The sequence below is a fragment of the Kryptolebias marmoratus genome, linkage group LG1, assembly GCF_001649575.2.
Source record: "Kryptolebias marmoratus isolate JLee-2015 linkage group LG1, ASM164957v2, whole genome shotgun sequence".
Classification (NCBI taxonomy): Eukaryota; Metazoa; Chordata; class Actinopteri; order Cyprinodontiformes; family Rivulidae; genus Kryptolebias; species Kryptolebias marmoratus.
In genome coordinates, this window is record NC_051430.1 from 12,342,336 (window position 1) to 12,358,370 (window position 16,035).

Below are 16,035 nucleotides of genomic sequence, written 5' to 3' on the forward strand. Positions count from 1 at the left end.
GGCAGGCTGAGCCCGTCTTAACACAGCAACTCAAACCACCTCATAAATACAGGCTTCCTTTTCCAATTTCCAAGCGGCCCATCTACCTCTGTCTACATGCTCGCACACGGCTGCGTGTCACGGAGCCGGGTGTGAGCTTAAAAATGACCACGAGACATCTGGCGCACTCGCAGAGGGTGGGGCTTTGATGTGCTGCTCTGCTGATCGGTTCAACTTCAGCTCACCCGAACTCTCCGTGGCCAAACGGGGCAGGAGTGACCCGGGGGGCTGGAGGTTGCTTTGGTATGTTAGAGGTAACAAATTTTAAATGTCTTAAAAAAACATCTGGTGCTAAACTATTTACATTGATTTTGTAGACTCTTTAAGCTCCATTAAACAATTAAAAACTGAAATAAAACAAGCGGGGAAAAAAAAGGAAGTCTGATTGTTTTTGCCCATTCTTCCATGTTAGCTGTTTAGCAGTTTATTGCCTTATTTACTGGGGTTTCATTTTACACAACAAACTAATTCAGCTGGTGACACATCTGAAGTGCAGGCAGACCAGTTCAGCACGTTTGACAATTTTACTGCTACTGAAACGTGTTCAGAGTACGACTTGGCAGAAATAAGCAGGCCTACGACTGAAACAAGACATCTCGCCATGACAGCAGTGTATATGTTGCATAAATATCTGTAAGAGTGCCATCAAGGAAGTTCAAGATGAGCCCTGATGTTCTCTTATAACATCATGAATGTTAGAATGGTATGAAGTCAGAGAATCCATCCCATATTCACCCCCAGAAAAAAAGTCTTTTAAACTTTATTGCTGAGAACACTGAACAGTTTCGAGCTTCACCTTTAATGAGCTTTAATGAGCTCAGCTCAGAGAAGAGCAGCAGAATTTGGGATCTTGTTTATGTTTGTTTATTTGCAGGGTGGAGTTTAAACTTTGTGAAGACCGACGGTGACTTTTAGTGATTTCCACAAACAGAATGGGGTAAACTGAAGGGGACCAAGGATCGCTGCCATTTAAGTTCAGTTTTCAGCCTCGTCCCCAGAGAGTTCCCACGATTTTTTTGTGTCTTTTATGATGTAGAATATTGAATCCTCGACTACAACTGTTATTCTTCTAGTATTTTATCTGCTGACGCACACTTTCATACCCCAACTAATATAAAAAGATTCAGCCTGTCTGGGATGCTTTTTTATCCACTCTGATTAGTTCTGATACGTTCTTGTTGCTTAAATATACATCTGCCTAATAGTACATACTTTCTATTAATTGTTATTTATATATTAAAATTTGTTTTAACTTGTTTTTGTAAACTACCCATCTGAAGGGTTTGCCTCTACAGTTCCTCTTGCAACATATCTGGTGATTAGTTTAACCCCAACGCTGACATCTGACCTGCAGCGCCAACGGCAGACTTTAGCCGATGTCTGATCCCAGAAACACTCACAGAGCTCTCTGCAGGATGTTTAAGTGGAGATTTATTTAAAGAAGATAGCTATTCCTATTTGTCTAGTTTACTTCTTTTTTTTAAACTACTGAGAGCCTAAAGCAAGCAGCGTGGTAAGTCCTAATCGTTTTTATTTTTGTTTTACTTCAGTTTTGTAGCAAATATTTTTTAAGTCAGATCTGTTTTATGGTAGAACCACAGATGGTCACTGTAATCTTAACGGAATAAAAGAAGATTAAGATACAGCTGGCTCTGGATAAAATATGTGTAGTACTTCTATAATTAATTCATCCTTTATGTTCAAAAGGCAGAATTAAACTGTTACCTAGAAAAACTTAGTCCAGGTTGGGTAATCAGCTGATAGAAGTAATTTCATCTCAATTAACACAAAAAAGATACTCCAAATTCCTATAATAAACAGTACTAAAAGGAATTTCAACAATAAAAGAAGGGTTTTCACAGGCTGACATTGTGCCTGTGCAGGTTACGTGGGAATACAGTATCCATATGGCACACTGTATATGTGCAGCATATAAACAGCAGGGAGGAGGGCTGCTGAAGCCTGACGCGTGCTCCAGGGCATCACTGACATGAGTGTCACCTTCATGAAGGAGCGTGAAAGCTGCTCCCTCTGCAGAGAAACCCTTAGCCGCTCTGATTTCTTGCTGCAGAGCAGAACGCACGCTCGCGGAGGGTTGTCATCTGCCAGGCGCTTCGTTAAACACCTGTGAATATCCAAAGCAGCCAGAAGTTTTAGTCAGAATTTTTAAAAAATAAATAAACACATAAATCCAGCACTGTCGGCAGAATCTTTAAGTTTACAAATTTAGCAGGACGAGAGTTTAATTAATAACAGTTCGTGTGTGTCTGATGGCTGAAGAAAATGTGCTGATGGATTCTCACAGGAGCATCAGCAATGAGGCATTTGTGATTTTTTTTGGTACTGGAGTGTAAACTCTGCCTAACAACTGTGCGGTGAGGTGTTTACTTTAGAAAATATTGAGGATAGTTTTTTGACCCGCAGAAATTACTCCAACTTTGCCTCACTCCAGCAAACTCCATGTGAAAGAACTCATCATCATTTTCTAAATAATTTTCCTCCAATATATATATATATATATATATATGCTATATATGTTTCTAATTGGATAAATTTTCCTCTTCATGGAGTCCCGTTCTTAAAAAGCTGACTCAGTCGAGCGGTTACTGTTGACGTGGGTGGGTGCCGGGGGTAAAAACTCCCTCGTCTCGAAGCTCCGCTCTTCCTTGCTGCATGTTGCTCATGATGAACTTTCTGAAGGAAGGACGCGTCTTCTGGAAAATGAACATCTGACGGACGTGTTTGTGTGCCTCCCTCACCGTCAGCAGACGTGTTACTCTGTTGGGCCAAAACGTGAGTCACAGCTCGCACACGTTTAATAATTACATCTAGTTAAAAATGTGAATTATTTGGATTCATCTTCAGCATAGCCACTACTAAGGTGGAACACAACATTAGACTTTCTATGAGTTCAAACATTCATAAAAACGTAATGCAAAGTACATTGTTGCAGACATGTCCATAAATTATTTAAATAGAATCAATTCTTGTCTAACATTTATGTATAAAATTAGATAAATGTTGCAATATCTTCCAAACTTTTCCCTTAATTTGATTTTCAAATCACAAATGTTCCTTTTTGTCCGTCTGTTCCAGCGACTGCAGAAGGGAGCTGAGCGGAGAGGGTTACTGAACGATGCTTCGCTCTGTGCCGAAGTTGTAGTAAAACTGGAGGGAGAGAAAGGGGAGGATGTAAACACATTGATTAATGAGATTATAGTAGCAAAAACAAAACCATCAAGTCCTTATGACACAAAAACAAGTGGAAAAAAAAAATCCAATAATTTGAAATGTAGAATCTTAAGAAACATAATTTGAAAATTGTGATTCAGAACTGAAGCAGTGAAACTATTATTTAAGATGTAATGACTGAAAAATCACCAAAGCAGGAAACTGAGCAGAAAAGGTGATTAGAGAAGGAAGGCTCTGAAAATGTATAGAACTGCTGCCCTCTTGTGGCGGAGAATAGACATAACAATTTATAAAAGCAGTTGGCATAAAACAAATCTGGTTCATTTGCTTTTAGTTAGTTAAAGAAAGTATCTTCACATCACTGGGTACATATTAGAGGTAGACATTAAACTAAGTAAAAATAAAAGGTCTAATAAATACCTTCAAGCAAAATATGTTGGAGTAACTTATATAAGTGATTAATATTTCTGTAAAAGTTGTTCTTTAAAATTGTATTACATATAATTGTGTATTCCTTGGTTGTTGTTGTTCTTAATTTCCTGATCACTATAGAAGCTGTCATGTTGAATTTACATTTTGCAATGAATATTATAAAACTGGGCACATTTGTTGCTGTTTGAAGATGCAACACTTTAAGATGTCTTTTTAAAACAAACTAATAAAAAAAAGTCAGCGCTTCCGTCAGTGGTGTAATAATCAATCACTTTTCACTGTCAAAGTGTCTTCTGACTTTAAGCTACCGGCCATAAAATATTGTCTTAAAGACTTTGGTGCAGACAACATGCGCACCGCTAACCAATTTACAGTAGATCTTGAACTACGACCCTTTATCCATTTTAAAAGCGTAAAAGTTAAACTAACATGGCTTTGAAACTTTATTTAAAACTAAATTAATTCAAACTTAATCTAATCTATGGGACTGTACTAATATATTAAGAAATCGTGAAAAGAAGGTTTTAATAGAAAATAGCAATGATGAAACATTTTAGTGTTTGTTAGTTGGTGTGACGCTCAGACTTGGAAGCAGTTTTGTGTTGAAGTGACTCAGACTTTGTGGTGAAGTGGCTGAAAGGTGTGAATGTGTTGTTTTTTTTTAAACATATCTGTGTGAACAGAACTGGCTGGATGTGTGTTGATGCAGGTGATGGTGGAATGGGGTTCTTGTTTCTAAACCTTTTGTTTTCATCCTGTGTGCGTGCATGTTGTGTAATAGCAGCCAGCAGCCAACAGTTGTATTACTGTCCCAAAGCACTAGGTGATGCTCTATGATCACCGAAAGAAGTTTTCAACTCTCCAACAGAAGCCTCTGAGCCACAATAGCTGAAAATTTGAAATCGGGTGCTCTTGGTGGAAAGAAGAAAAAAAAGAAGCCCTTCATCTACTTGTGGTGAAGCTGCGAGTTACCCGAACTGTCACATATCACAAGCCTATTATTTGTGAAAGAATTCAGCCCCCTCCACCACACAAAAATCAGTCTCAACATCTGGCACAGTAAATAAATATACTAGTGTGTATGTGTGGGTGTGTTGGGGTGTGTGTGTGTGTGGATGATGGATGGGGGAATGGGGTGTTATCAGGGAGAGCATGTATCAATGTCTGCCAGTTTTACACACAGGCTGACAGGACAGTGACACACCAGAACATGGGCGGCAGTCACCCAGATGAGCCGAGCTTCATTTCCTGTCCCTGCTCCACTGCCAAAAATATGTGACATGTTGTCTTCATTAATTCCACCTCTATTTGGAGCTCTCCCTCTTACACACCCCTGTACACTACTGTCCCTCCATTCATTCGAACAGAAACACACACACACACACACACACACACATACACACACACACAGGAACAGGCAGAGAACTCCCCACAAGCACTAAAAACCAATCATACATAGGTGCTAATGAAAACCTTGTCATGTGTGCACGCGCACACACACGCGCACGCTTTCTTTCCACTCTCTCTAAAAATCATTAGCCAGACGCCAACAACATTTTTCAGCAGAGCAAACTACATAAAGATGTCACTTTAAATCGCTTACTAATTAACACTTAAAAAGACACAAATTAGATATGCGTGGCTAAAAGCAATTATAATATCCGCAAGTTTTGCGAGTCATTTGGGAAATGAAAAGAATGCCTAATTGCTGGAACCAACATCATCTCAGACATGGCTTAAGTGATGCCTGTTAGGAAATGGTCTTATCTACAACTGTGACTGTGATTACAACAGTTTTCCTCAACTACATGTGCACATGGAGAAACCCTGAAAGTACATCTCTTTCATTAATCTGTTTTTTTTTTCTTTCTTTTTTGTAATGAAAAACAAGCCAATTAGGATCAGCGCAGAGAGCGTTTCTGAGTTTTAAGGAGCAGAAGAAGAAAAAAAAAAGAAATCTCAGATGTCAAGCTCGGACAGTGACCTCTTCTGGACAACAGTAGGAAATAACAAGGCAAAACCTTTTTTTCTGAGTTTAAATAGCATGCCTTTGTTGCTCCGCGTGAACAGAAGAAACCATGAGCACAGGAGTTATTAACTTGAAAGCAGAAAAGAGAAAAATAAAAAATAATAAAAAAAAAGGTGAAGTCTATTTCCAGCTTGTTTTCCATAAAATCACTGCCCATTGTTGTGCACATCTCATCGTGGTGTGATAATAAGAGGAGAGAAGTAAAAATAACACAATGGTGAGGGATGTTTCCACTTGGAAACTAATTATCAAGCTAAGCTGTGACTTATCCTCATCAGCCTGGCCCCGCCATTAATCTTGTGCTGTCGTCCACTTCACTAAATCCTGTGTGTTACACTATCTCACATTTACTTCATCAGCTCCAGCGCGGCTGTAATTAATGATTTCTCATGCCCTTCCCTTCTCTTCCCCGGCTCAGCTCACCATGTGTCCTCCTGCTAATCACACTCTCTGAGAAGAAAAGGGAGGAGGAGGAGGAGGAGAGGAAGCGAGAGTGGAGAGGGGAGTAGGAAGGAATAAAAGACAAGAACATACAGGATGAGCAGTCAGCCTGTCTCCACTCTGGACACACACACATGCACACGTATGTGCCATTAATACCTGCGCCGACAATGAGCTTCATTCAGATGACCATATGACAAGATGGCGACTCTCTGTGATTTGGATAGTATGTGACAGAAGACAGAGGCAGAGTGCAGAACAGACACCCGGTTTGATGAGGGAGTGTTTGCTCTGTAACATCTCAAACCCAACAGCACCTGTTCTTTTACAGTGGTCTGTCACTTCCTGGCAGTTCTGATACCAAGATACCGTGCTAATGAGAGAGAAGGGGGGTTGTCACTCTCTTTAAAGCACACACACACACACACACACACACACACACACTCAGACAAAGACACACTAAGTCTCTTTCTGTCTCTTGCTCGCGCAAACACTAGAAGCCGCGCGCACAGACGATTTTCTTCCTACAGATGCCTGTAGGCTACAGTATTTCATCAGAAATGTGGAAAACTTTGTAGTGTTTTTCATTTGCTCTACAGTCCAATATCGCTTACTTTTAACTTCGAGGCTGATTGGAAGATTCAAAGAAGTTTAACATGTAGAAACTGACCAGAAAGGCTCCTTAAGATGTAGAGCACCGGGCGAGAGTCTAGATTGAGCTGTTGGAGGGAAGAGTTGAGGAATAAAAGTCAATAATTTAGGAAAGGGAGGCGAAGCTTTTAAGAGAGAATGGCTACCTAGCATGGCCATGCTTTTATTCAATTGGGGCTTAGTGGAGCCAACAGGGCCTTGCTGTCTCAGACACTTAATTACAACCCCAAGACCGTTTGCTTTGCATTCTGGGCCAGCGGCGTTGGCGGCAGTCGAGCGTTGCAGCCTCTACTCACTTCCTCCTCGATCTCTGCCAGGGATTTGATCGTAATGCCCATTAAATTGACTTGCTGCATCTGAAATCAAAAGCAGAGAGAGGAGGAGGGAGAGGAAGAAGAAGAAGAAGAAGAAGGGGGGGAAAAAAAACAACAAAAAAAAAAAGAAAACACATGAAACATGGCGGTTAGGCTCATGGCTAAGTAAGCATGCTTAAAATCTTTAATCCTTTCCCTCTCTGTGTCAATACAAACGGGGCTATAGTGACAACCACTGCCAGCCAGCCAAATGGACTGCATTGAGCCAGCTCTGCCTGACTGCACGCATTCATCACTCAGTCTGGAAGAAAAGCAGGGGAAGAAAACGAGAGGAAGGAAAGAGAGGAAGGGGAAAGAAGTGGTCTTCACCTGAAGAAAGAGCTATCATTATCATCTCTGTCCTGCCCCTCAAAAAAAAACTTTTACCTCTTGGCGCTTTTCATTAAACTTCTCGGAGACAACGAACGGCACATCATCCAGAGCTGGAAATAAATAAGAGAGGAGAAATCAGACACAAAAACAAAAAAAGTTAGAAATTTACACAAAAAAAACATTTTAATCTCTATTCTTGGTCCCGGTTATTTTCACAAGGCTAAACGTGGGATTATAAAAACAGCAACGCTATCAACATCCCGTGGCACCCCAACGCCTCCCCTCCTTCTGTCTACTGGGAGAAGATGAAAGGCTTTTTTATTCTCCACTGTATTCGAGCACCTCCACTCTCTCCTCCAACCCAGCCCTTTCCCCAGCCCTTTTCCAGTTTAATTACTCTTGATTATTCCCGATTCCGTCTTGTCTGAGAGATGTTCACCTCTGAAACAAAGACACACTCGCACTATAGGCACAAAAAAAAAGCGGAGAGACGAGAGACAAAACATTCACGAGATATCAAATTTGCATGAAAATAAGCCACACTGTTCAGCTAGGAAAAAGTGGATTGAAATGAGGACTTGCCAGGAGCGTGGTGGTATAATTAGCATTTGACCAAACAAACGAGCTTCAACAGAGCTATAATTAAGCAGGCCTGTAATTAAGTGTATGCCCTTTATCATAATGATCGTGGTTAAAACGGTGTGATGGCTGCCAGTTGATTATTAATGGTGTAACCCCGTCCTGCATGCATCCTGCACTGGAATCAAGGTGTCACGACTGTCAGGCTAGAGAGCAGCCCTTTGTTTATAAAATACATTAGGGCCCAAATTAACACAGGGTGACAAGAAGCACAAAGCCTCTCGTTTCCAAGCTGAAGGGAAAACTGCAGCTGCTAGGCTTCATTGTAAAAACTCCCAATTCTGGAGTGACAAAACTTTGCCGGTGCCGGCTTTGACAAGAGCTCCAAATATCAAGGGGCCCAGCTTCAAACTGATTCTCTTTAGCCCACAGTCCATCAGACCGCTGGCACAGGAAAAGGAACTCATAAAAGCAAGCTGGAGCTTTTCATGAGTCATCGTTTGGGAGCTGGCAATCCTTCAGGCCTTTCTTGTTCGCCTTCATATTTAAAAGTTTGAAATGATAAAAATTTCCCTGACACTTATGCGGGTTGCTTTACTTTCTAGGTTATTACATAGATCCATGGTTTGGCGCTTTTGATAGAAGTTTCATGCAATATGATCTTTGTAATCAACGCAGCAGGCTCTCATTAGGGGCCGAAGGAAAAGACTCATTTCTAGTACTATTTTTTTTAAATTTGTACACAGAAGTGCACTGAGCTGAATACTATACTGTGTGTTGATGTTTGTAATTACAAAGACAACAGACTAATTTTATATCTTCAACATTTCCTAGATAAAACTACACTTACCATATATATATATATATATATATATATATATATATATATATATATAAACTCATATATTGTTTACAGAATGATTTAAATAATGAAATATTTTGCTCAAATCGTCAAATGTCGACATCATAAAGTAAAGCAGCGCAGCTTCAGGCCAGTTCCTTCTTCTCAGAAGAGGAAACCATCTCTTTTTGATAAAAAAAAGATGCTATTTGAAATAATAGCTGTGTCATGCTTACAAGTTGCTGCATTGCATTTGGCACAGCAAACAATAATGATTTTAAAAATTCAAGGTTCTGTTTTTGTTTAGTTCTCCGTAAAGAGAAGAAGACAAAGAGATTTTGGTGGAAGGTCACATGCAGAGAGGAGTAAATAATGGATCATGAAAGCCGTCTTGTGCTGTCGTTATGTATCTGTTCATCTGTTATTCAATTTTACACCTTAGCATAGTTATTTTGAATAAGATAAAATATCTAAATGTCACTACTACTACTCTTAACTCTCTTTGAAGGATCGTATTCATTACAATTATGATACAATGCATTTACTGTAAGTTCAACGCTCGACAGAAAACCAAAGTAATTAAATAAAGTAGCTTAGTAAAAAAAAGTGGGAAGGATTAAGAGATGTATTGCTCATTGGGATTAAATGATTTTTATGGAGGTATGTGAGGATCTGACCCATCATGTCACTGGGTGGTTTGGTTATTTCTAATTAGCGAATGAAGATTCTTCAGGCCATTTATATAAAAGTTTTGCTATATGAAGTTGTTCATCATTGATCATTGTTATTTCAGCAATTGATTTTACTGGCAGCCAAAAGTGAGGGGTTGGTTTTACCCAATAAAGTTAAAAAGGCTAAGTACCAAAATGTGCTCATTTGTTCTATGGAGTGACATTCTTTAAAATGTCTCAAAATGTTTGCAGGGATTCTCAGTTTCTGCCCGTGACTCGCAGAGGCGAACAGTCTTGTTGCTTGAATTTTGAACAAGTTCAAAAAATGTAGGTCACAAATTTTTTCTGTGTCTCAGTGTTCAGTGTCTCGAACACATCTCAGTTTAGTTCCTATATTTCTAGAGAACTGATGCTGTATTTTGACACCTGCATTGGAGTTCTCCTTATGATGGAAAACAAATGGGGTTGAGGCCGGTATCATGTGGGCGGGGATGGGCAACAAATTAATGTGCATGGGACAGAATACAGTTGTGCAAGTTGTGCACTCAAAAATAGGCTGCGATTGTCAAAATTAAGTCAAAACACTGTCACACAGCTCCCTGATCACATGGCTGCAAATATTAAGAATTCAGTAACTGCAACAGAAAAGTCACCAATTTTTCTGCAATTTCTTTGCAATTTAGAATCGCCAGCTTGTCTCCCAACGGTCGTAGCCCGGTGATTTGCTGGCTTTAGATAATTCAGTCTGCATCAAGGTGGGGCACCAATCAGCTAACCGATAATGAAATTACTTAAGTCCCCCTCAAAAGCTTTTTAAAAGTCAGGTCCATTTTACCAGTGCAACCTTTAAGGTGTGATTTTATTTGTAGTGAGAAGCCAGCCAAGGCAGCTGGTGTAATGGCTTGTTTAAGCTCATAGCTACATGTGCACAAACATGCACTACTTTGTTGCTGGCAGCACCAACACTGGGCAGAGGTAGGCAGGGAGAACACATTTAAATCAATAACCAGGAATGGGAAGCAGAGATTGTGGCTGCTGATGGATCTGCACGGCATGGACAGATGAATGCAGAGAGCTGAAGGCCAGAGAGTTTCTTTATTGCTCAAGGATTACATTTAAAACCAGATCTCACTTTGTATTCCTCAACCATCTATACTAGAGAGCCTATCTTACATCCAGACAAATGGAGAGGCACAGGAGATGACTTGGTGGTAAGGAATGGGTGCTGTACTATAAAGTAATCTGAAGGTGCAAAGGGCAAAAATAATGTAAATCCAATCTTCTGAGCAGGAATCCCAGTATGAAACATGTCTAAGCTGCTCAAATGGCCAGGCTACACTCCATTAACTCGTGTGTATTCCAGCGTGGGGAGTTGTGCAGTTATTTGGAGGATGTGAGTGCAGTCGATACAAAAACATCTGGCAGGACTTTTGGTACAGTCACTATGATGATGATGGTGATGATGATGGCTGTGAGCGCAGAGGTGGTGTTAAGTAAGGAGGACCCTGTGGCTTGAGTGATTGTAGTGTAAAGAACGAAGTCAGCACGGGCCCCGTGTGGATCATTGCCTTATTAATGGCTCCGTCAGATGCAATGAGCAATGGCTGCATTGTCATCTCCAGCCCCTGGGCACAGATGAATGGCTGTTTCAGGGCGGGAAGGGCTCTCTCGTACGCTGGGCTGAGCACTAATCCCTCACTCTTCCATTGTTGGATGCACTGTCACCCAGGACTTCAGCAACACTACACATTGCATTTCCACAGCTCCAACAGACACAACTACAGACAACACAAGCGCCGCCATACTCACACTCGCTCACACACAAACACATAAAGCACACCGAGTTGTGCTCCAACGCTGACTGATGGAAAAATATGCGTGGGTGATCGAGCATACCCCATATTACCTGAACCACAACTCAAGAGTAGCACTTTAGGAATGTTGATGAACTTTTATTTTACACTTCACTAATCCTGCAGAATTGCATTGATCTCTGTCTGGTATGATTACTTGGGTGAATCTGTTTCGCTCCTGAATTAAGTGAGGAAGTCAAACTGAGGGCAATAATGCGCAAGTGTAAATGAACACCTTTATTATGTGGCATAAAATAACACAAAAAAACAACCTAAAATAGGCTGAACCTTTATCTGGAAGCTGCTGCGTTTGACACATCCCAAGGCTAGAAGTGGCAATACCTTCCATGTCGATGTGACTCTCAATTTGAGCCGGATTCCTTATGCAGACCACAGAAATGCTATTCTAGTTGCAGACCCCTCTCTCTCTCTGTCACTAGTGCAGATAATGGTGAGAAGATGAACAGAGAGCTGGAGGAGGACCCCTATGCCCACTCACAGCCCTTAGTCCCACTCTGACATGAGAAATAGTGCCCAGGCCTGACAGCATCTCGGAGACATATTGTAGTTTATTTTGTCGCCCGGGCATGCCATCTGTGCCATTCCAATGGAGGGTGTGTGTTCAGGCTGCTGCAAGAGAGAGGGCGCGAGGCTCTGGGTCCCTCAGTAGCTCTGCAGCCGCGGCAGGTCATTAGTCAAATTGCCTAATGAGAGAGAATACAAATGGCCCCCTACCCTGACAGGAGGAATTTTGGAGGTGTCAGAGCTCCTGACCCGTGCTATGAGAACAGATGATAGTGAGTTGCTATTTTCAGATTCTTTTAATGACTATGGCTCTGTGAAACCCATTCTTTTCCTTTTATCTTTTCCCTACTTTTTTAAACTCTCCAGACAGACGAGTACAAAAAAAAAAAAAATCCTTTTCAATACATTAAAAGTCTCTCTTGCAAAAGCGGAAGTGTAACTTTTGAATTATTAAATGTTTACTTGGAAGTCAATTAACATTCTGAAAAGCATATAACACTGATACTAAAACAGACTATATGCTGAAATGATGTTGAGGGTTTCTGATAAGCTATTTTTATTTGTCTCTGCTGGCTGTGTGCTGCTTATTTCCTTAGTCTCACTGAAGTTTGTGCAACGTTCTGGTGCAATTCTCCTGACAGCAAGTTGGTTAGTTTATGCTAAAATATTAATTTTATTTCATCTAAATGTTCAAAAATGTAAACAAGTTTAAAAGTGCCGTGAATGCTCAGAGTGCTATGCAAAAGATCCAGTGAAAGCCTGTTTATAGTTCTGCACTACAGGCTGAGACTGCTAAACATCTCTGATTTATGGTGAAAAAAGATGAAACGGGAACAAAAAGGAAACTGTGGAAAGAAGCTAAATTACTTTACATAAGCTTACTCTTGATTCACTTTGCATTATATTTGTAAAATGTATTGTAAATGCACTAATGGTAAATAATTATAGCATCAATATTTAACATGGACATACTGTGAACAGATCCAGAAATCCTCCTGTTGACTTTTAACAAATTAATTTGTGTTAAAATAATAATATAATAATTTAGCTGTGATTACAGAAATGCAAAAATGATAAACTGAAATAGAATGGCCTCATTACTTTTTTATCTGTGACAAGCAGTCCTTGAAATCTGGTTGTGGGTTTGAGCCAGAACACAGTCCCAATCGGGCACTGGTCCATCAGTTTTTATGAGAGTGGGCAGAGCCAGCAACATTTACTGTAAGCTGGCTGCAAACACAGCTGCATAACTAAAGTTGCCTCGTGTCTGAAGACGTGTACACCTGTGGCAACTTTACTTAGAAGCCTAGTTGAAGTTTAATCTATGTGTGGAATGAAATGTTCAATGTGAGGTCACTTCTTACAGCAACAGAATCTATTTTAACTAACTTTTGAAACAATAGGCACTTGAGAAGTAGTGGGATAACAGTTTCTAATGGTTGGCTGTTAAGAGCTCTCTTGAAATAAAATTGACAATCAGACTTTCATCAGCAGCACGGAGTATTTTTAGACACTGCCTTGCCACTGGCATTCATCCCCAGCTGTGTCTGCTGGTAAATGTGCAGCAGAATGTGTGTATAAATGGGGTATGCCTCTCTGGACAAGTGTAAAAGCTGGCAGAGGGCTGGCAGTAAATTGCATGTGCCGGATGGGACACAGCAGAAGGCACAATTACACAAATCCCCTCTTAATTAGCGGTTCTGTGGGCAAACTAACCCGTAATGATGGGAGGGATGTGGCGAGCCCCAGAAATCCTAACAAGAAACACTCAGCAGCACTGGAGACTGGCTCATATGGCCCCAACTTCCCTGAAGTAGAGACTGACGAGTGATCTGTTTTGATCAGTGAAGCTGCAGGAGATGCTTCCCATGTAGCCTTGCCCCTCACAACTCCAAGCCCTTGCTGAGCGACTTGCCCTCTGGACTGTGGATAAAGCAGCGGGCCTTATGTGGTTGTGGGTGGCGTTATTAAGTTCTCTGTGCTCACAGCACCGGGCAATGTAAAGTGGCATCTCACATGGTGAATAATGAAGCGAGCCAGGGCGGAAGCAGGAGGGATGACAGCCAAAGAGGCCTCCTTGGCAGCCACTAACCTGGGCATCCACCAATTTATCATCTCCCAGAACCAATTCACCAATGCTGCATTGCCATTTGTCATTAATTATGCTAATAAGGATACCATTACTCTCCTGATGAAACAGGGACTGTTATTAGAATAACGCATTTACAGTACAGATATATATATATATATATTTAATTATTAATTGTGCTGTCTGAAAATGTTGATTTTTGAAAAGAGACATTTTCCATTACATACATAAAACTGCTCTGCTTTGCGCCTAAAAAAAAAAAAAAAAAAAAACTCCTGCAACTATTTTATAATTATGCACATTTCCCTGCACCACAGCATAAAAATGGTCTTTACAAAAACACTGGTGTGCTTGAACTTTTCACAGCAGACTTTATGGTTCTAAACAAACCAGTCTACGCAGAACTATTTAATATAGCTTCTGGGAGCCCCAGATGCCCTTTTCCAAAGCGACTTCATTCCCAGAATCTCATTGTGCTTTCTGAATCACACCACACTTTGCATTAGAAGATCATTAATTACAAACTTAACAAGTCAGCAGAGCCATTAAAAGATCTTTAAGGCATATTTGACCATAAATCTCCTTAAACTATGTTTAATGACTGGATTTTTGTGAAATATTTTTATCAAGTTCTAATTAGATGTGTGATAACAAACCCTGCTGTACATGGGGCAAATGAGGGAACCGTGACAGGCCCATCCATTGAGGCCGTCCACGTCTGGACACCGAAACTAATGGAGCACTTGCTTCCATCTCAGGAAAGAATAGAAAGCAATGAGGGATGAGACTCCATAGTCCAGTCTGGCCAAATGTAAAGCCATTTAAAGTCTCTTTTTTTTACTGTAATAAAAGGTTCAAAAATGCCTGAGGGCTTCAAGCTCCAGTCAAAAATCCCATTAGAATTTATACAGGATTGATCCTCAAAAACTTAATGGCACCATCATGCTGAAATTGATCATGTTTTGCCATCAAACCTGGATAGTTTAAGAGGATTTCTGACATACGAATTGAATTAGGATCTATTTTAAGCTGTTTTTCAATTAGGCTGACTTTGGTCGGTGTTAAATAAATTTCTTTTGCATCTCAGAATTAACTAATTATCCTCAACAATAACTTCCGCAATCACAAAACAGAGTTAAAATACCTATTTTATTACACCTACATAGCATACACACTAAGCTTGAAATGAGATCGGAATACGACTGAAAGAAAACTGAAAAGTAGAAAAAAATTAAAACACTCCCGAGTCTTTCTTGTGTCACAAATTGACACAACGGAAGTCAAAACAATTCAGCACTTTGAAGTTTGCCAAAATTACTGCAATTTTAAAACTCTACATTCTTTATACGTCTTTTTGTTCAGAGAGGAAAAAAAAAGACTGTGCATGTATTTAGCAATGAGTGTATATGTTTAAAAAAAAAAGTTTGCCAATTTAACTTTCTAAAAATCTCTTGTGAGGAGGTCGGAGTCATTTACTTTAAAGACGTGAGATCAACTAATTATTAAATCTTCTATCACTTTCAAACTTCTCTGACATTTATATTGGTTAGATCAGGCGTTACAAAACAAAAACACAGGTTGGTTGAAAAGTAATGATGAAAAAACCCCCCAAAAAAACAAAATACAGTGCTTGTATTTCTTTTCTGGGACACTCGTTGTTGTGGACAAACATTGTTATTATTGCTAGAACGACTTTTTGTTTACTTACCATGTCGGTGTAGGTTTTTGTAGCTGATGTTTTACTTACACGTTCAGTTTTATTTATTCCTAAAACACTGAAGCTATTTTGCCGAGTCCTAACGGATAAAGCATAACTAGCCCAAACAGAATTAGAGCAAATTGTAAACACTGTAATTTATTAGCCGCAGATTTATTTTAATTGAATTCAGCACTCCTTTATATCATTTGTTGCTAGGAGTTCTTTCAGAACGCGTGCGTGGAGGCATTAGCTGTAAATACTGTTCTCCCTCTACAACACTCCCCCCCCCACCCCCACCCCCCCACCAC

The 16,035-nt window shown here is 40.2% G+C and overlaps 1 protein-coding gene across 3 annotated transcripts in view; it reads right to left on the bottom strand.

Annotated features, from left to right (window-relative positions):
• Window positions 1–80: 80 nt before the first annotated feature.
• Window positions 81–16,035, bottom strand: part of mvb12bb (multivesicular body subunit 12Bb) — a 36,645-nt gene continuing 20,690 nt past the window's right edge. For all 3 annotated transcript variants that reach the window (XM_017417135.3, XM_017417134.3, XM_025006118.2), the window contains exons 8-10: window positions 7,525–7,580; window positions 7,081–7,140; window positions 81–3,207 (exon numbers count right to left, since the gene is read on the bottom strand). In XM_017417135.3, the coding sequence (XP_017272624.1) occupies window positions 3,166–3,207; window positions 7,081–7,140; window positions 7,525–7,580 (158 nt within the window). In that variant the 3' untranslated portion in view covers window positions 81–3,165. The remainder of the gene's footprint in view (window positions 3,208–7,080; window positions 7,141–7,524; window positions 7,581–16,035) is intronic.